Below are 21,638 nucleotides of genomic sequence, written 5' to 3' on the forward strand. Positions count from 1 at the left end.
CAAAGCAAGATATGGTAAAAAGTATATTTTCAGTTAATGACATTTTAACAACAATCAGTCACTATCTATTTACTTCCGAAGAGGCAAACCTCACACCACCACACAGTCATTCCCTGGGTATGTTTCCATATTGCCCGGGAACTCAAAAGTGTTTATCTGGAAAACCCAATTCTGGACTCAGAATCCACAAAATAATATTAAACTAAGGTAGTAAGAATTCTGGCATAGATCTTTTCCAGCAGAAGCAGGAAAGAGTTATGACTTAGTTTCTTTTCAGAACAGTCCCCAAAACTGCCTAGATAGCCACAAAGACATAACTCTTTCCATTAGGAATAACCTGTTTAATGTAACTGGGGATGAGCAGAGGGCCCAGGAGCATGCAAACTGCAACGCAGTGCTTTCTGAGGGAGCAATCACAGAGCCAAACTCTGAACAGATTTCCAGGCGCTTCACAGGTATCTCATAACTATTTGGAGACAGAAATCACCTAGTTAAATGTATCTGAGGAAGAGACGGGAAATTTGGGATTCCTATTTCATTTCACTCTTTCAGAAATCTTTCAGCTCATACTTGGATTGTTCATAGTAAATTAAGATTCCTTATCCCTTCTTCATCACTGGGGACAATATATGTGTAGTGCTAGGACAACTGTTTTATTAAACAACATATCATGCTGATAAAATATTTTATAAAAGAATGTCTAAACTGGGTATATGGGTAAGTTACTTTTGAAACAAAGTCTGAAAATCTCTTTTAAATACACAGTTTCTTCTCTTGTTCTGAAAGTAGGGTTAGAGGTTATATCTATAGGTAAAGAATAAACTGCACTTTATTATCCTGAATTCAATGTGTACAAACTCTCTTGGGATAGCTTATTAAATTTAAGCCTTCTCAGCTCAACTCCCAAATATTTGGTTTAGTGGTTTCAAAATGGGGTATTGGGACCTGTATGTTAAAAACGACCTGCAGTGATTCTGATACAGGAAATACATAGAACCATGCTGGGAAAACTGCAGACTCCATGTTTCTCAAATTGAGGGGTGTTGGTCAAATGCTGCTTACCAGCTGATTCGTACTCAATGGCCACTGCAGCAAGTGCTCAGCCAGTGCTCACTGAACATCTGCATAAAACCTCAAGCCCCACCAGACAGACCAAAAAGAGGCAGAAAAGCACCTGATCCTGAACTCAGGTCTATTTTGCCACACTGCACAAATCTGCCACAAGGAAAACACATTGGCCAACTGTTATATTATTGTTGGCAAGCACCGAAATTTGCTCAAAACCCTTACAAATGAAACCCAGCTGCTTAAGCTCAATACCAGATGTCTTCTACAATGTGTGGCTTTGATAGATTAAATTGAGCATAAGAAAGAGATGAAATATATGAAAATCTAATTTGCAAGATGTTTGCCATTAAGTTTATTTAACAAAAAAAGATAGAAAAAAATTTTTTTTACCATAATAGGTTAAGTAGAGTAGATGAATAATATTCATAATAGCTACTAATATGCTTATGTTATGAATAAACTGTTTAGTATATATGCATAAAATCAGCCCAAAAACGATCCCCCAGAAATTCCCCCATTGAAAGAATGTCATGTGCCTATAAAATCACGATTTAGCACAAGGCTCTTTCTCCTTTAGACTCTTCCCCCAGTTTGAACATGTTTCCACTCGGGGCACAGGAAATTAAGTAGGAAATATTTAGTGATACTGTCTGATTTCAATAAATTGTAATAATCCGATGAAAACATACACTATATATATACATATATATGAAACATACGTGTGTGGGTATGCATAATGCGTCTAAGAAAGTGTGTGAAGTAAAAAGGCTACTTAAGTGGCATCTACCCTTCTTCTGTTAACATGTCACAATGGAACTGTTTTGTGATTGTTGTTGTTGTTGTTTTCGGGTCACTGCACAGTTCTCAATAACTTCAGTTGAATTCAGAGGCTAAGTTAAATTCAGAAAAGCCACTCAACTATTCCCCCAAAGAGCTGGTGCACATATCCTCACTCAAATCAGCCATTATTTCATGGATAAATACAGCATGTTATTCTTACAACATTAACTTTTTTATAAAGTAGGAACAGAAAGACTTGTTTTATAATGCAATTTGAAAACGACACATATTTGAGCATATCAACTCTAACCAAGACAAATATTCAGTTGAGATTCAGCGCCATAAAAAAGTGCATAATCATTAAAATTATACACAACTGCAGGCAACAAGTTTTTATTAATTTCTTCAGATTTGAAAAAACTAGTGATTTGAAATACTGATTTGAATTTTTCAGATTTGAAAAAACGTAGTTTTATGTTAGAGAGAAAATAAAGGTAAACACTTTAGCAAAGACTTAGTTTGATAATGAATATTTCTATAAATGTAATAACAGAAAGATAATTTCATGTGGCGTTTCCAAAACAAACCTTGGCTTGGATTTTCTGAAGCTCCGTGCTATTGGCCTTGGCACAGCTTGTATTGAAGGTAGACAGAAATGGCCAGAAAAAATTTTAAGATGCCCTGTTATATTAAATTGACTCATACCTGGCTATTATCTCATCAGTGCAGTTTCTACATCATGGAAGTGACACAATTGATTTTTTTTAAGTAGTGTAAGTCACTATTTCCTTTTATGTAAAACTCCCATTAAAACTGTGAAGACACAACATGACTATGGGGACATGATGCAACACTGAACACTGTACAGCAGTAAAAAACTATGAACCAAAGACAATTTTCACCAGGTACTCATGAGGTTTTTCAAAAGTGAATTTGAAATGTACACTAATTTTCCTCTGGACTCCAGAAGAAATCATAAACATAGTTTCAGACATTAAGTTCCCAGAATCTGATTGAATGAACGATGTATAACACTAGCTTCAAACTCATGTCCTGTTCAGAAATCATAAATGCAAAATTTATGAGATGTTCTTTGTGAGACATACAGTTTGCAACTACCATTTCAATAAAGGAGTGAAACTTATATATAACAATGTCCTAGAACTAAAGTCTGTCAAGTCACTACACTACTTGTTTCATACATTATTTCTGCCACCACATTGATATCCCAAATTTCTATAGCATCTTTTTTTACAGAGTAAAAGACAGTCAGATCCACCTTCATTTACTCTTAAGATAATTCTGTAGGACGTATAGAAAAACATTATCATTATTTTCGGTAGTAACATTTGCTGAATTCTGAAGTTCAAGTGAGAAATATTAAAGGGTTATTTAAAATAATTTTCAAAACATTTAGTTGATAAATAACTCACTTGGTAGCCAATATCAATTCACTATAAACAAAAGAGTCCTGGAAGTATTTATATTGCTATCATAAGTAACAAGAGTAGCCATGTTAAAGGTTTTTGATTGTCAATATAATCCAAACCCTCTTCTAGAAAAACTAGACAATAATAGACACTGTGAGCAGGTGCAGTTTTTCTAGAAAAGGGTTTGGATTACACTGGCAATCAAAAATCTTTAACATGACTAGTAGGTTACCTTTGATTATTGTAAGGGTCCGCAGCCAATCAAATTCTCCCTCCAAAGAAATTAAAAATAAAAGTGCAGTACTTTGGGAGGCCAAGGCGGGTGGATCACGAGGTCAACAGATTGAGATCATCCTGGCCAACATGGTGAAACCCCATCTCTACTAAAAATACAACAAAAATAGCTGGGCACGGTGGCGTGTGCCTGTAGTTCCAGCGACTCGGGAGGCTGAGGCAGGAGAATCACTTGAACTCGGGAGGCAGAGGTTGCAGTGAGCCAAGATCGCACCACTGCATTCCAGCCTGGTGATAGAGTGAGACTCTGTCTCAAAAAAAAAGTGAAACATCTATCAGTTAACTCTGTAGGGCTAAGCAAAATGGTCTTGGAACATTAGGGACTGCAGCCACCATTTTGAGTCAAGCAAGAAACTCTAAGTATGTCCAGGGACATAGATTCCTCTATATGCCAAGCCTGTGCTATGCACTCAAGACACAGCAATAAATAAAATGGACAGAGTTTGTTCTTCTGAGAAGCTTAGCTTCCAGCAGGAGAGTGACATGTATAATGATAAATTATGATATGTACCATAAAGGAAAAATAAAACACAATGAGGGATTATATCAAGGGGGTTTCATTTAATTTAGGTTGTTAAGGAAAATTTAACTAAATGGCACTTACACAAATGCATGGATAAACAGAGTAGAAAGGCAAAGAACTTTCTAGACTGTGAAAGCAGTATATGTGAAGTACCTGAGTAAGAAAAAGGTTGGATCATTTTTGTCTTGTTTTGTTTTGTTTTGTTTGTTTTCAGTAAAAGGCCTATATGGCTGATGCTCAGTAAGCAGTGAGATGAGCTGCAAGATGAGTCAGGAGCCAGCTGATATCAGACCTTTGCAGGACATAGAAAGATCTGGATTTTATCCTAAATACAAGGAGCATCCATTAAAGAATTTTAAACAAAAAGAAAAGAAGGGAGCAGAAACACACAGCGAGAGTGGAATGTGCACAAGGCCCTCAGAGAGAGATAGACATAGACAAGGAGAGGTTTCGGACCCTCCTGGCCTTCTGGGTCCCATGAGGCCTGTGTTTCCTTTAGTTTTTCTTTATGTCTCCATTAAACTTCTTTCTCTACTTAAGATTCTGTTCTTCATAACCAAAATATCAATACTATGATTTTATATAGTTAACTAATCATCAAAAGAATGTAACAGAGATAGTATCAAGCAGAGTAATCAGTTAATCTGGAAAGATATTTTCCAAGTTAAAAGAAACATGGAGAGGTCTAGAGTAAGAATAAGATGATTCTGAGTGCAAAGTCACAAGATCATCCTTATATATTTTACTATTCACTTTCCCAAACCAACAAATATATATTAATATACACAAAGTTTCTATTTTATAGATAACAAGTATAATAATCAAGACCAAAAGAGTCCATCTGGACCTAAAATGCAGCATAAGAAAGCTTGACAGAAAACTTAGCTGATTAAGATAATTGTTCTATAATTAGTTGTCAATATTTTCTCTTATTGGAGGATTTGTTCAAATTCCTATATGAATTCTAAAAATAGATATGCATTTGAAAAGTTGGGGGAAGAATTCATAGATTTATTCCTGGCAATTCTAAATCAATAGAAGATTTGTATAATGTTCTAAATCAATAAAATATCTGTACAATGTTATTTCAGATTCAGTTGGCTTACAGAGAAAAGAAACTAATTTGAGTTATTTTGATGTTCCAATGTTTTTTCAAAAGCCTTCATATATTTGTAATTTACAAGTTTGAATTATATTATGTACAGATATTTATACACAGATAAGACTTGCATATGGTTGCTAGCATTTTGAAAATAACTTATAAAAAAAGGTGAAACCAAATAATTTCAGTCTGTACTTGGCAATTATGTGAAATTATTATCCAATCTAATGAGCAGAACTTAAATTGAAAACTATAGTTTAGCCATTTTCTTCCCAGGTAAATTACCAGAGATCAAATTTCTTACATCTGTGATGCTCACAACTTGCAGTTACTGCCGACTAATAGCCTGAGATTAAGAAATGCCACATAATAGCTGTAGTAGAAAACATTTTAAACACATAACCACATTTATGCATTTAACAGCTGTGTTGGTCTAACAGTTCAGATTTTCAGTATATTTTGCCATATGGTAATAAGGATCACTTTTCACTTAAAATATTACCAAAAACTGATGCCGCATAGCAATATTAATCATTCTAATTGTGAAACTACCTATTCACAGCCATGTTTGCTATCCTACTCTTATTGGATTCTCTATTTGCCCTGATTATACTAAAAAAAATGTATAACTTTTTTTTGAATTTTAAATTAGTGTCAACTAGGCCAGATGTAAATATGACAATAGCAAACCTATGGAATAGGGCCTGGCAATGGAGATGTGGTATATAAAATCCAGGTTATATAAAACTGTAGGGACCATGGAGATTTGGATCTGGTTTTGATCACTGGGTTTGAGGATTTTCCTGTATTCACAAAAGAGTGGAATTCTACTTCCTATCTCACCTGGTTTTCCTGTAAGTATCTTTATTGATGTAGAATTGCTCCTAAAATAAATGTGGCTGCCAACTTTTACTTAATCTGATTGCTTTAATAGCCTATTAGCATTATTTTATGGGGGAAAAATTGTAGACATTTTCACATGTACATTTAACAGGGAACTAAATGAAAATTTCACCATCTTAAATGTGGGAACATGAGGCCTATCCTCGTCAGGACGGGTACATTGTTGCCACAATTGTGTTAGAACAACAAACCCAGAGTCCTTTAGTTTTTAGGTCTGTCAGTCTATCATCTTTATAACTTTACTAAATTCCCTTAACAGAACTTAAGAAGAATGGTAGTGAACAAAATGATGCTTTAATACTGTTTATACATTGCACTCTATTCAATGTTTTAATACTGTTTACACACTGCACTATATTCATTATGACTGCCTGTGAGTCTCTACTATGTTTGGAGAATAAAGGGGCAGGGTAGTACAAGTAGCTCAATCTAAACATAATCCATTTCAAGTAGAAATTAACACTACAGATTTTGACCATTACAAGTCACATTTTCACTTTTAGGAAGGCAATTCCCCATTTCCCTAGATTTAAAAATATGTTTCTGAAGCAATCACAATATTCCAGTATTTAAAAAACTTGAAGTTCAAGACCTCTACCTAGATGTACTCATGACTCCTTTTTCAAAGCCTGTATCTCTTTCAAGTAAAACATTTAAGGTAATAGCTAGGCAGTGGTAAGATTTCGGTTGATAAGTCACCATATACATAGGCCACCCTTGCTTCTATCCCAAGTAGGAAGAGTTCTTTCCACTTATTGTGACTTTGCAGAGCTTTGTACCACTTGAGGTGGAACTGCAATATTACACATATTCCTTCATATAAATCTTTTAGGTTTCCATATATTTAATTAACAAAATATTTTTATGCACCTATGCTCACATTCTCCAAATGCCTCAAGTTGTCATTTTGAAAGACATTTATTTTAAATATGGATGTAAGATCTCAGAATATTAATCTTGGCTTTGTCACTCACTTAAAAGTCATGAACACATCATTTATCAGTGCTTCGTATTTTCCTTTTCTGTGATCATCATTCTCACTGAAGTAGATGCAGAATTAATAATTCTAAAGCATGTTAGATGTTGTCAAAGAATATTTAACTTAATAGTCTAAGTGGCTTAATTTTGGTTAATCTCATAGTCCTTCCCTGTTTATAGCACATTCTGTATTTATCAGGGCAAAAAAAATAAAATAAACAACATCAAGTGTACTTTATAGAAAGTTACAGAGAGTAAATCCTCAACAAAAAAAGTCAATTGGTGACAAAGCTGGGAAAATCAATTGGGATTCAACATGTTCATCACACTAAGATGACCTGTTGGATGTTCACAATCCTATCTCAATGTACATTTCTAGCTTGGTTGCCTCCTATTTTTGCATAAATTAATTATTAATAATGATACTGACAACAGCAAACTTTCAGGTAATATTATGTGCCAGACACTATTCTAAGTGCTTATGTATACTTACTCATTTAATAGTCAAATCAATAGTAAATATAATTATTATCCCTATTTTACAGTTGTGAAAATTGAGACAACGATAATTCATTTGAGTTCATACAACTAATGAGTGGCAGAGCTAAGATTAAAAACCAGGCATTCTGGGTCCAGAATTTGTACTCTTAGCCACTATGATACTATGATATAAGATAAATTAAGTACAGGCACATCACACACACACACACACACACACACACACACACACACACGTGCCCTGCAAAGGGAGCTTTTTAAAAAGGTTCCCTACACCTATATGACCTAGAGGAAGACAAGGAATGTCTCTGGACGTCACCTTCCTCACTGGAAGAAATAAGACATTAAGACATTATTTTATACCACATTATGTTAAGGTACTTTCTAAGGTTAGCATTTTATGATTCAAAGATTCTGTTTGTAGCATATGGCCTCTTTGCTTTTTATTGGAATAACTCAATACTAAAAGCAAGTGTTCGTGTATTCCAAAGAAAATGTTAAAAGAGAATAAAAAATGACCCTCAGGCAATGAAGAAGCAGTAGTAGCTAGAATAGAGGAATAAGAATTTTACCTCACATATATCATGCTTTGGGCTTCCTGGAACATTCTTAAGACAGTTTCCCTGAAGTCTTTCTATTCTCCCTACAGGGTACCAGATTATAACAATTTTTAGAGACTAAACTGGCAAACTAGGTCGATGAAATACCTATCATTCCTTCATATCAATACACAAAAATTAAACTTATATATACGGTATAAGTAAAAGTACATTTATATACACAGAAATTAAAAACATTTTCCGTAGGGCCAAGCCACAGAACATAGTATCTTAATAGTGTCACAGAATACTTTGAGATTATGGAAATCTGAATTCTGTAAATCCCAATCAAAAGTACACACTCTTCTGATAAATAGTACAGCCAAGTTATTTCTATAACATGCATCCACAAGTACATAAAGCTGAACTATAAATATGTTTCCATCTCATACCTATTCCCTTTATCATTTGGCTTAATTTTATAAAGCCATTATTTCCTTATTTCCAACTCTGTAACTCCCTCTTTGCAAGCACTACCATGGCCAGTTATATCATATTCAGTTCATTAGCTTCTTTCTCATTTGAAAATAGCTCAACTACTCTTAAAATTGCTGTTTAATTCAAAAATTTTAAATAAGCTTTAACATTTTCTGTATTTTAGTCAACTTGATAAAATAATAATTCTTCTGAACAAAATTATCACAAAGCAAGCCCCTGTTCTTAAAGGTGAATAAACATTTGACATAGTCACAAACTATAATTATTTCTATTGCAAAATTACAGATTTACTCAATGCATCCATATAAAAATGATGATGAACTTCAAAGAAAACTAGCTAACCTATAAAAATCTAACAGTATTCAAACTAAAATAATCAGAAAAAAAGTTTGTTAGAATTGCTATTTTCTTAAATTCTTCACATATAAACTGTCACAGTGTATTGAGAATGAATTTCCTAAAGTTCCAAGTTTAATTGCATTTAATTCTCAATTGTTAGAGAAAATAGAAATGTTAAGTCTCTTTAAAATTATTCTAACAGAGTACTTAGAAAGCCTTGCCATAACAGAGAAAGTAGTAAAATTACAGTGCAGTTGGAGGATGGGGGATGGAACTTTATAGACATTGAACTTCTGGCCTGAACTTTCCCTTCTGTGATAAAAGCCACGAAATCAGACTCTAACTCAGCCCTGTCAGCACTGTAGTGGAGGGCATTGATCTTCTTACCCCTTGTGTGCATAGAGAGAAGAATGAGCAAGAAAATGTGAAGTTGCCAGTTTAGTTCTTCCAGCCAACCCATTGCAGCAGCAGACCAGTCAATGTGCCCTGCCTGTTTAAGCCTCCTGTTTCTTGCCTTTCCGTCTTTCACTGAGACGCCTCTGCTGCCACTCTTGTCAGATCTTCTCGCAAGCCTGCCAGCAACCCTGAGACAGGACCGTGAAAGACAAGCCTGTTACAAACTGGTTCTGTCACCACAGAGACTTCAACTGATCACCTCGTGGGGAGGACAACAAAGGGCGGTGAGGACCCTGAGCCGGATTGTTTTCTTAAGAAAGGAGCCTGACCCAGCTGCCCACACAAGGGCTAGCACACGCCGGGTCTTCACTTTGCTCTGGCAACACCCATGTCCCCCAAATCTCTCGGGCAGCTATGAAGGGAATCCATAGCAAACCTCATTTAAAACGCTGCTGTCATAAAATAGTTTGTTCCTTTTACCAACATTTTTTTCTCTGCTAAGAATTTTAACTGAGAAATGTAAAAAGAAAACAAGAAATAATGTTTTTACTTAATGAAATGCCAAAAATAGTGCAACAGATCAAAGTATTGTGTTACAGCAGTTTACTCACACTATGTCAACAGATAAATAATGAAGTGAATACCCTTGAATCAAGTGCACAGATATGAAAAGGGTCACATATAAAGGAAATCTCTAATGAATATTGCAAGTTAAGATATTTCAGTTATGACTATAGTTTTAAGAGCTGTTAACCTAACCGACTTTATTATGTAAATAAAACCATTGCAAGTTTTTCCACTTTTTAGATTTTAACTGTAATTGTTTCTCAATGTAAATTATGAACATTTTTGTGAAGTTTCATTTGCCATGATATTGAATGAGATAAAGAAATTTTTTCAAATTTGTTTTTGTTTTACTCTGAGAACTGTTAAAAGAACACCAAGAAAGATAAATGAATTGTCAGTATATGTAGAAACTACAATGTTACCATAGACAAATACAAACAGAGGTCATAATTAAACCCCATCAGTTTGCCTGATAAAGGATTTATGAGTAGAGTAGCAAATGTATTACAATGTTTATATCTAAGATATCATCATCATACGTTTACTTGATATTTTAAAAAATCTTTTCTTGGAAAAAGAATCTCTGCTTTCTTCTCACTTTCAAAAGACATCCCTCATTTGCCCCTACTCCTGACCTCCCATCCCTCATTTGCCCCTACTCCTGCACCTCCCAGCACTATTCCACTAGGTACCATTCAAATCTACCCTCTAGCTTAGGAAGCCCAACAATGTTTTGTTTTGATGATTTTACACATACTACAATCAATCAACACCCTCAATTTATACTTTCCTAAGTACTTTCATGAAATTTAAGCAAAATACAGAATTTTAACCATGTAGGAAACCTTAAACTACTCTAAGCTTACTAAACTACACATTCTGCATTTCACAGAAGCCATGCATCTTAATCGTCAGAAACATGGAGGTTGGTGGTGATTAAAAATAATTGTCTTTGAGTAATATTTATCTATATCTCTTTTAGTTAGGAAAAGAGATTGGTATATAGTAAAATGAGTAAGGATGATCAGGAGCAGAGGGTTATGTGGGAAAAACAGATAAAAATCAAGCAATAGAATCTGCTTTTCAAACCTTCTATGTTGGGCTCAGAGCCACATTCACAACATGGTTCCACTGCCAATTTGGAATCCAGCCTTGAGCTTTGGGGCAAGAAGTGAATAGCTGAAATGTGGGACAGCTCCCACTGCTCACATTTCCCCAATATGGGCTTCTATAAATGGCTGAAAGTTAAAGACAGAATCTCTGCTCTCTCCCCAGAATCCTAATTCAGTTCAAAAGAACTCATATCAGCAACCATTTCTGATTTTGAACTATGTGCAAGCTGAGTTGGTTCCTCAAGAAGGCTATAATACCACAGAATAAGTATATAAGAAAAAATTAAGAAAAAATGTAAGACATTTTAAGATGAAGTGGCCCCAACAGAATAAACATGGAAATTCCAAGCAGATGATGGAACAGACGGGCCCAGATTGCAGGGAGAGCTGGATGCTGAAAGATGAATTGAACTTACACAGCAATACAGAAGTTGAGAGGAAAGAAATTATATGAGCAAGGCTTACAGGTAGAAATGAATTTTCAATTTGTGCAACAGCATGAGGACAATCTTACTGGAACAGACAGCTCCTATTAGTAAGTGGTTGGAAAGAAAGCTAGACAGAGTAGAACCAAATTGTGCAGGACTTTGAATATAGGTTACAGAGTTTGGAATATATGAATTGCAAAAAAAAAAAAAAAAAAAAAAAAAAACTCTTATGCTGGGCACATTGGCTCGTACCTGTAATCCCAGCTACTTGGCAGGCTGAGGCAGGAGGATTACCTAAGGCCAGGAGTTCAATCCAGCCTGAGCAACATAGCAAGACCATGTCTCTAAAATAATTTTGTTTTAATTAGCTGGGTATGGTGGTTCACACCCGTATTCCCAATTATTGGGGAAGCTAAGATAGGAGGATTTTTTTAGGCCAGGAGTTCCAGCCTGCAGTGAGCTATGATCACACCACTGCAATCCTGCCTGGGTGACAGAGCAAGACCCCATCTCCAAAAAGACTTTCAGACTTCAGCATGTAGGATGAATCTCTGAACCTCACCTTCCAACTAGGTGACGGAGAGTGAAAACAAGATTAAACGTGTGAGGAGAGGTTTCCACTTAGTCAAACTTTTTGCTAATATCTATTTCTTTCATTTAGCAATATTTTAAAAAATCAAGACGTATCCCTATTAATTTCCTCCATTTTAAATTTAATTATTAACATACGCTAGGTGCCAACAATGAAGGGGATCTTCTATAAATGGCATATTAGGCCCCTGACTACTTGGTTCAAAAAATCTCATGAAACTTATTATGTAGATCAAAAGTCTAATTTAGCAGAACCACCCAGATTTGCCAATGATTTAACCCTCTCACCCTAATGTACATATTTTTATCTACAGTTTATATTTTAATTTCCAATATCCAATCTAATTAAGCCTCTACCTGTACCAGGTCAAGAACTGGTTTCACAATTCCACAAGCAAAACACAAATAATCATATTAAAAAGTGGGCAAACAACATGAACAGACGCTTCTCAAAAGTAGACATACAAAACACCAAGAAACACATGAGAAGAATGCTCAACATCACTATCAGAGAAATGAAAATCAAAACCATAGAGAAATGCAAATCAAAACCATAGTGAAATACCATCGCACACCAGTCAGAAAGGCTATTACTAAAAAGTCAAAAATCCACAAATGCTGGCAAGGCTGTGGAGAAAAGGGAATGCTTATACGTTGTTTGTGGGAATATAAATTAGTACAGCCACTATGGAAAGCAGTTTGGAGATTTCTCAAACAAGTTAAAACAGTACTACCAACTACCATTCTACCCAGTAAAGCCATTACTGGGTATATATCCAAAAGAAAATAAATCACTCTACCAAAAAGACATGGGTACTTATATGTTCATCGCAGCACTATTGACAGTAGCAAAGATATGAAATCAACCAAGGTATCCATCAGCAGTAGACTGGATAAAGAAAATATGGTACATATACACCATGGAATACTACAGTGACATAAAAAAGAATGAAACCATAGCAACATTGATGCAGCTGGAGGGCATTATCCTAAGTAGATTAACACAAGAACAGATGTATCCCTGTTACTGGGTGTTCTCACTTAAAAGTGGGAACTTAACATTAGGTACACATGGACATAAGGATGGCAACAACAGACACTGGGGCCTACTGGAGTGGGGAAGGAGACAGGCAGGCTCCTAAGGGTTGAAAAACTACTGGGTACTATGCTCACTACCGGGGTGACTGGATCAATTGTACCCCAAACCTCAGCAACACACAATATGCCCATGTAACAAACCTGCATGTGTGCCCTCTGAATCTAAAATAAAAGTTGAAATTATTTTTAAAATAAAGATTTAGTAACTAGATAACCAAGTAAATCAATGGTAGAATGGGAAAAATCTCCCTTTCAGAAGAATTCAAAAAATTTATATATTTAGATAGTCTTGCTCCATGAAGCAGAGCTTAATCAACCCCACTCTTGACTCTAAGCTGTGCTTAGTGACTTGCTTCCAAGGAGTACCGTATGAAAAGGAATGTAACTTTACACTGGAATAACTGGCAAACACTCCCTTGGGCAGGTGATCGAGGTTAACACGACTGAAGACAAGCCATGCTGACGGCAGGTGCCCCCGATATGATGAGAATGGCACTTCACCTCTATGGTCTACCTCCTCAACACCAACCACCCCAGTCTATGAGAAATACATCAGGCCAACTCCATTTCAGAAATATTCAATAAAATATCTGATCATCACTGCTTAAAACTATCAAGGAAAGTGTAAAAAAAGAGTTACAAACCAACAGAGACTAAGATGACATGATGACTAAGTGCAAAGTGGTTTTCTAGATGGGATCCTTGAACAGAAAAAAATGGCATTATGGAAAGGGAGAGAGGAAACAAATCTGAATAAAGTTTGGAGTTTAGTTGCTGGTAATATACCATTGTTCCTTTCTTAGCTGTGACACATACACAGCCCCAAAGTAAGGTCAAATGTTAATAGCAGGGGAAACTGGGTGAAGGGTATATGAGGACTCTATATTACCTTTGGAAATTTTCTAAATCAATTATAAAATTAAAAGTTTATTTTTAAAAATGGGTTTCATAGCAGTTAAACATTCACTCCCAAATCTCCTAACTACAGAGTTGACTGCAGAGAAGGAACCAACGTGCCAAAACAAACGGTTATACACCTGCTTGTGCAGCTTTCATCACAGGTTCACTTAACTGCTCCAATAGATTCTATTTCTATTACATCTTTACCTACAAGAAGAAATACCAGAAAGGAGAATAACAATGGTTTATGTCTGAGGCGTTCTTCTTCTACTGAGATAGCCAACTTAATTTTGCAAGTTAATTTATACACCAAATGAGTCTTCAAAGAAAGCTCTGAGAAAAGATTAAAAGAAAGGTCTCCGTTTGAAAATGTATACCTGACAGAAGGGCAGAGGAAGGAAAAAGGAGCACTATGGAGAGTACTACTAATATGAGTAGGACATGTCATCACTGTATGTCATTTGCAGAATTCTTACTAATGACATTCACACATTCTAGATTTACGGAGTCTTTGCTGCACAGTAGAAAGGGCCTACTTGTGCTACGTGTATAATCTGGGGCAGATTATTTAAACTCTCTGTTTGCTCATTACCTGTTAAATTGTTATATGGACTAAATAAATGAAGGAATATAGACTACTGAATACAGTGCCCAGAATACAGGAAAATATCAGAAAATGTCAGTAATTTCCTGACAACTCTCACTAATCTCTCTCCTGCCTCCCATATGAAAAGCTTTGCTAATAAAAATAATGTTCTTTAATATAATAGGCTACAAGGTAACATTTGTCAAGTTGTTCCTGTCACAAACAGTGTGATCACTAAAACAAGGATACAAAACATCTCTTAAGTCAAGATTTTAAAAATTCAATTAAAGCCGGACAGTGGTTTGTACTTGGCTATGGTCCCAGCTATTAGGCAGGGTGAGGCAAGAGGGCTGCTTGAGCCCAGGGGTTCGAGACTAGCCTGAGCAATACAGCAAGACCTCACCTCAAAAAAAAAAAAAAAAGTCAAATTATACCTGAAAAACTAAATATTTATTCGAATCAATTCATTTTTATTTAATTCATTAAATATTCATGCATTTGAAGTAGAAGTATACTGAAGAGTTTTAAATTGAGACTACCTTGCTATCAATTTCAGTTTGTGATTCATTTTCACACAGAAACTCCCCAAATCTCCTGATTTTATGTTTACATACAGTTTTTATCTAAAAAACATTCACTATTTGCTATATTTGGGGGGGGATTGTATCTACCGAATGCATGTGAGAACATTAAAAAGAGACAGCACCTGCCTTCAGGACAAAGCTTATCCTCTAGTGGGTGAAGACAAACATACAATCCAATAATGACAATGCAGTACAGTAACTGCCTGCTATGCTGAGGAAACATGGAAAAAACAGTGAATAAACAAAGATTCATTCTGCCTGAGGGTGAGGGTTGGACTTGCGTGGGGGAGGCATTTGAACTGGGTCTTCAAAGATAAGTAGGAATTCACTGGGTGAAGGGAAGGCAAAGGAATCCTAAGCAAAGAGAACAGGCAGTACAGTACATTTATGAGTAAGAAAAAGAGTAGGGCTTGCAGAGAACACGAGAAGCTCGATATGCCTAGAGAGCAGGGGAATTACGCTGGAAAAGTAGACTGGGGAGGTTAGGAAGAGCCTTGTAGCCCATAATTAGAAGTTTTGATTTTATCCTACACACATGGGAAGCAATGTCTTCATTTCTGGAGGTAAGCACAGGTTACTTTCCATTGTGCAAACTGACCGCTACTACTTCTTGCAGCTGATTATATTTCAAGGGAAATTAATAAAGTTTTGGAGATAAGATGAAAAATATTTTCCTTTGTATCTAAGAAAACATAATAATATATTTGTTATTCTTAATAAGAACAATAAGGTGAGTGTTATTTTCTTTATCATGTGAACATCCCTGCTAATACTGTTTGGAATAAAATTTACTTTTTAATTAAACTTCTGTTCCAACACACAGGCACATTAATAACAACAGTTATTTCCTTCTTCCAATTGGAAGCCATAGCCTTTTAGGTCCTACCAAGAGCTTTGCACTAAAATGTTTTTCAAACTTTCATACATGTTGTACCAAAAACAAAAGTGCCCTCAGAACTGCACTGGTAATTGGTTTTATTATTCTGGCTTTTAACTAAACACTTACATACTATCATAAAAAAACTACTCCACTATGAGAAAAAAAAAATTAACAATAGAGCCCACAGTACAAAAACTTTTTTCCTGACTTTGGAGTTTATAAAGACCACAACTTCAGCCCTCTTTCAGGCTGCCTCCTGCCTCCCCACCCCGTTCTAATTTGCAGCATTCCACATCACTAGTCATTAACAACCCAAAGCTCCCTTCAGCTGCAGAGTGAAAGACCATCACATTATTGCAAATAAACAATCCCTTTCTCCCTTGAACGAGTGACACATTATTCTGAGCACGTCTTCTCTCTGCTTTCATTGCTCTGCCAAGGTCCTCCATGAGTGGGAAGGGGTAAAAAGAGAGAAAAAATATCCCACAACTTGTCTAAAGCATGTAGAGGGTGATTTGTGTTCTTACTTACGGGATATGACTGTCACTGTTGATCTGCTTTCAGGCCTAGATTACATGTGATAAGGGCTGACCTTCTTTAAGTATTCACACATTATGCACTCATGGAGAGCAGGCAGGACACAAAAGTCCTTCAGATGTTCTGGACATCAATCAAGTGCACAGCATGGAGCCTGCCAAACTTTTCTTCCATTTACTCAGGGAGAGGAAGGGGGAGTCCAAGACAGACTTAATAAAGTTTAAAGCTATGCCACAATATATTTGGGGAGACCATTGTTATTAAAAGGGTGCTGTTTCAAAAAATTCTCTATAGTTACCACTGGCAACAAAAACAATTCGCATACAAATATAAAGAGACAACCAGATTTCATTCCAGCTTTAAAATTTCAAAACTTTTGTTATAAACCAGGTCTCAATGGCTTTAGCAGATTGCTATTTTTTCCTGAAGACATTTTATTAAGTACATATTTCAAAAATCAAAAATAGAAATTTTCTTTTATAACAATCATACTCAAAACATATTTTAAGTCATTTATAAAATAGAGGACATACATTTGTTACAAAACGGAGCACAGCTAAATAAATTGAAGACAAGTCAACAACACAAACCATTTTTCACCTAATACAAATACTGTCATTACTAGCAAGAGCCCCAATATTATAGTGTAGATATGATGATATCTTCTGATACAGGCTTCTAATGTTTGTCTTTTATTGTTGCCCCTCCCCACAGCTCATTCCAGGAATTTGAGGTAGCTTTTGAAAAAGAGCTAACTCTTTTTCAAAGAGCTTTTGAAAAAGAACCCAAACTGTGTTCTCGTAAAATATTGCAACACTCCATACTTGGAGGGCATCATTTCAGCATCAGCACAATCAAATCCATCAGACAAAGATGCTTCATGGAATTTGATGATAGAATGATACCTTAAATCTACTACAATATCGTTTACCTAGAGATCACAAAATTCTTTTTAAAAGCTAATGTCATGTTCAATGAATATAATAATTATATGCATGGCCTGTGCACAAAATAAGATTAGACACAAAGGTTTACAAAACAATTCATGAGACAATAAGGCAATGAACATTAAAAGAGTAGGAAGAGAATTCAAGGTAACTTACGTGATTAAACTACCAAAGAAAATTAACTTAGTAAATTTGCTAATTAAAACAACAACAACAACAACAACAAACCCTCCAGATTGCCTCTATATATGCATCATTCTTGCATGGATCTTTAGTTTATTATTTGGTTTTAGTGGTATGCTACTAAAAGACCATGAGGTCAGACGTGCACCCTAGTAACAGGGAACTAGGTGATAGATAAACTGTGAGGTAATTCTTTATGTTAATCATTACAGAGTAAACCATCACCTGGAAAATATGACTATCTCAGGCAAGAAACTGAACCGGAATGAGAGGAAGATGTCTTGGCAGGAGATGGAAAGCAAGAAACCCAGGCAAGACTAGTGTAGTTATTTCCAAATAGAACATAGAATGATGACAGCTAGGATCATGATGACAACAATGATAATGATCATGATACATACTGTTTGGCCATCTTTTACTGTTTGTGAGGCACTATTTGTGTACTTAACATACAGGTTTAAGCATCCCTTATTTAAAATGCTTGGGGCCAGAACTGCTTTGGATTTCAAAGATTTTTGCATTTTGGAATTTTTACATAAACGTAAGATATCTTGGGGATGGGACCCAAGGGTAAACATGAAATTCATTTATGTTTTATATGCACCTTATAGACATAGTCTGAGGGTAATTTTATACAATATTTTAAATATTTTTTTGCATGAAACGAAGTTTGTATACATCAAGCCATAAGAGAACAAAGGTGTCACTGTGTCAGCGACTCTTACAGACAGTCTGTGTTTGTTTGGCATTACCATTATTTCTGACTCTCAATTTGTACATTATCAATAAGCAATCATTTTCTCCCACTTATTCACACGTAAGTACCTAACAGTAAAAATTATGACATTCCATTAATACAATAAAAATGTGTCAGGTGTAGAATTTTCCACTTATGGTATTAGGTGGGTGCTCAAAAAGTTTTGGATTGGCGGGGCATGGTGGCTCACGCCTGTAATCCCAGCACTTTGGGAGGCTGAGGCGGGCGGATCACGAGGTCAGGAGATCGAGACCATCCTGGCTAACACAGTGAAACCCCGTCTCTACTAAAAATACAAAAAACTAGCCAGGCGTGGTGGCCGGCGCCTATTGTCCCAGCTACTCAAGAGGCTGAGGCAGTAGAATGGCATGAAGCTCCAGGAGGCGGAGCTTGCAGTGAGCTGAGATCACACCACTGCACTACAGCCAGGGCGACAGAGCAAGACTCCGTCTCAAAAAAAAAAAAGTTCTGGATTTTGGAGCATTTCCGATTTTGGATTAGGGATGCTCACTCTGATTATTTCATTTAATCCTCACTGCCACCCTGTGTGGGAGGAAATATCATTCCCAATTTAGATAAGAATACTGCGTATGCCTAAGATATAAGCCCTGAGAACTGGTTAAGAATTCATTGGATCAGACACCAATACTTCACTAACCCAGGTATTTTTGTTCTAGAAGAAATATCTGGGGCCAAAAAAAAAAAAAAAAAAAGTCCATTCAGTGGATGGAGGACTCCAAGAATCTGGGAGGCTGGTAAGATTCACTCAGCAAACATGACTACCAGAAATTCTGAGGGCTGGAGCAAAAAAGGAGGGTCAGATATTCTAAATTCCAAATCTGTAGATTTAGAGGAGGTGACAATAAACACTGTGTCATGCAACAGCAGTGCCTTCGGAGGTCAGGAGTTTCCAATCCATGGTGGGGTGGAACTCTCCTCTAAAGCGTGTAAAGTGTTTATTATAAAAAACCATTATAGACCACGTGTGGTGGCTCACACCTGTAATTCCAGAACTTTGAGAGGCCAAAGTAGGAGGATCGCTTGAGCCCGGAAGTTCGAGACCAACCTGGGCAACATAGGAAGACCACATCTCTACTAAAAACAAAAAAAATTAGCCAGGTGTGGTGGTGCACAACTGTATTCCCATTTACTCAGGAGGCTGAGGTGGGAGGATCACTTGGGCCCAGGAAGTTGAGGCTGCAGGGAGCCATGATCATGCCAATGTACATCAAATACATATATTGTCATTAACATAAAGCGGTATTTTATATACATTCTTTATAACTTTCTCAAAGACCCTTCTAATCAACTAAGGAGAGTGAGGTGCCATGGAATTGAGGAAAGGGTTTTTTCTTCCTTGCATAGGCCTGTACTTTAGGAGGTACAGTGAGGCAGCACTGCAGGCTTAGAAGGCACACAAGTGGATGAATAAAGTTACTAGAGCCATGTAATGTAGTCCTTCACTCACTGGAAGAGTCTGAGTTTGTTTTAACAAAACAAGCTGTTTTCTTCACACCAGGAGAACTTTCTAGAAGATTTCATTTGTCCCACTTATAAGGAACTACTTATAAAGGGTTTGTGTTTGATTTTTAGATAACAACAGATACACACTGACATTGTAATTACTCACACTTTGACTCCTGGAGTCTACAAGTTAAAGTTATACACTATAAAAACCATGAACCATTGAGCTAATAACCTGACTTGCTAGAAGCTCTATTTTAAAGAGATTCTAAGGACATTTTCTTCTTTATCAAATTAGTGCTAAAGCATCCCTAAGCAGAAAATCAAAATCTCTATTACCCACTTGCCATTTATAAAAAGCTGAACAAAGTTTCCTATCAAAACCAATTTCTTAAAAAGGATTACTATAACTTATTTCATCATAAAGTGAATTGTGAATAAAATTTATGTAAATCCAACTTGAATTGATATGTCAATTGAAAATGAAATTTTAAATAGATGTAATAATATCAACACAAACTATACTTAACACAAAAGGATTTAAAGTATCGCTGTTATCTAAACCCTTAAAGAATGTTTGCTTAAACTGTTTCTCCATACACCATATGAAAATAGCTACTAGAAAATCTGTTTTCAACTATTTGGAAAATATCTAAATATAAGAATTACATAAGAAAAAAGTGTCTTAGAAGAGAAGATACTAATAGTAGAGAAAAATTTTGTTCTTGTATACCACATACCAGCTTTTCCATAGAAACCTCAACAGTGCTACGAAATATCAGTCCTATGGATCTACACATTTAGTAGTCGACTTAGCTGTTAGTAACCTTCAAAATTTAATGCTAGAGGAAATATAAAGGTTTCAAGAAGTTAATTTTTATTTAAGGTGGCATTTTAAATCTATGTGCATATAAAAGTATTTTCAAATAAAAGAAACAATGATGCCATGATTTTTGGTTCAGAGTCATGACATGCTACCAGGGGTGTCCAATCTTTTGTGGTTTCACAGGGCCACACTGGGGGAACTGTCTCGGGCCAAAGAGAAAATACACTACACTACACACTACACTGATGAGCTAAAAAAATTGCAAAAAAATCTCATAATGTTTTAAGAAAGTTTACAAATTGGTGTTGGGCCTCATGGCCAGCCTGGGCTGCATGTGGTGCACAGGCTGTGGGCTGGACAACAAGCTTGTGCTAAACCTTTTCATCTCTCTCACACACATATTTCCATATCTTCCCTTACCTGCTCTTAGAAACATGGCACACCTGCTTACTGCCTTTATTTGTTTTTTTCTGAGAAGCAGCAGCTCTTCATAATCTCATTAAAGCCTTTCTAACAGATTCTACACATGGAAAACTTTCAGAACACTAGGGATTGGTTTGGATACTTAAACAAGTAGATTGTGCAAAAAAAAAAAAAAAAAAAAAAAAAAAAAAAAGAAGTAAAATGAACCCCATGTACAAACGTCATTCAATCAGAAAATTTCACAGCACAGAGACACCAGACTTCAGCTTTAGTGAAATCTAAACTTTAAGATGGAGATAGTACATTCTCTGCCTTGTCTAGAGCATTACAGCAAAAGCATAAGATACTTAATGTGCACGAAATAACAGAAGAAAGAAACTTAAGTCATGGAGGTAAAGAGGACGAGC

The 21,638-nt window shown here is 35.9% G+C and overlaps 1 protein-coding gene across 8 annotated transcripts in view; it reads right to left on the bottom strand.

Moving 5' to 3' along the window:
- BMPR1B (bone morphogenetic protein receptor type 1B) overlaps positions 1-21,638 on the bottom strand; it is a 398,805-nt gene that overhangs the window by 97,201 nt on the left and 279,966 nt on the right. Inside the window, exon 1 of one of the 8 annotated variants that reach the window (XM_055296978.2) lies at positions 9,340-9,435. The exons of 6 other annotated variants lie outside the window; for them this stretch is intronic. In XM_055296978.2, coding sequence (XP_055152953.1) covers positions 9,340-9,412 — 73 coding nt within the window. In that variant the 5' untranslated portion in view covers positions 9,413-9,435. Of the gene's footprint in view, positions 1-9,339; positions 9,436-21,638 lie in introns of those variants that run through there. One more of the 8 variants, XM_063611163.1, reaches the window with a different exon arrangement.

Source organism: Symphalangus syndactylus, chromosome 10 (assembly GCF_028878055.3).
Source record: "Symphalangus syndactylus isolate Jambi chromosome 10, NHGRI_mSymSyn1-v2.1_pri, whole genome shotgun sequence".
Taxonomy (NCBI): Eukaryota; Metazoa; Chordata; class Mammalia; order Primates; family Hylobatidae; genus Symphalangus; species Symphalangus syndactylus.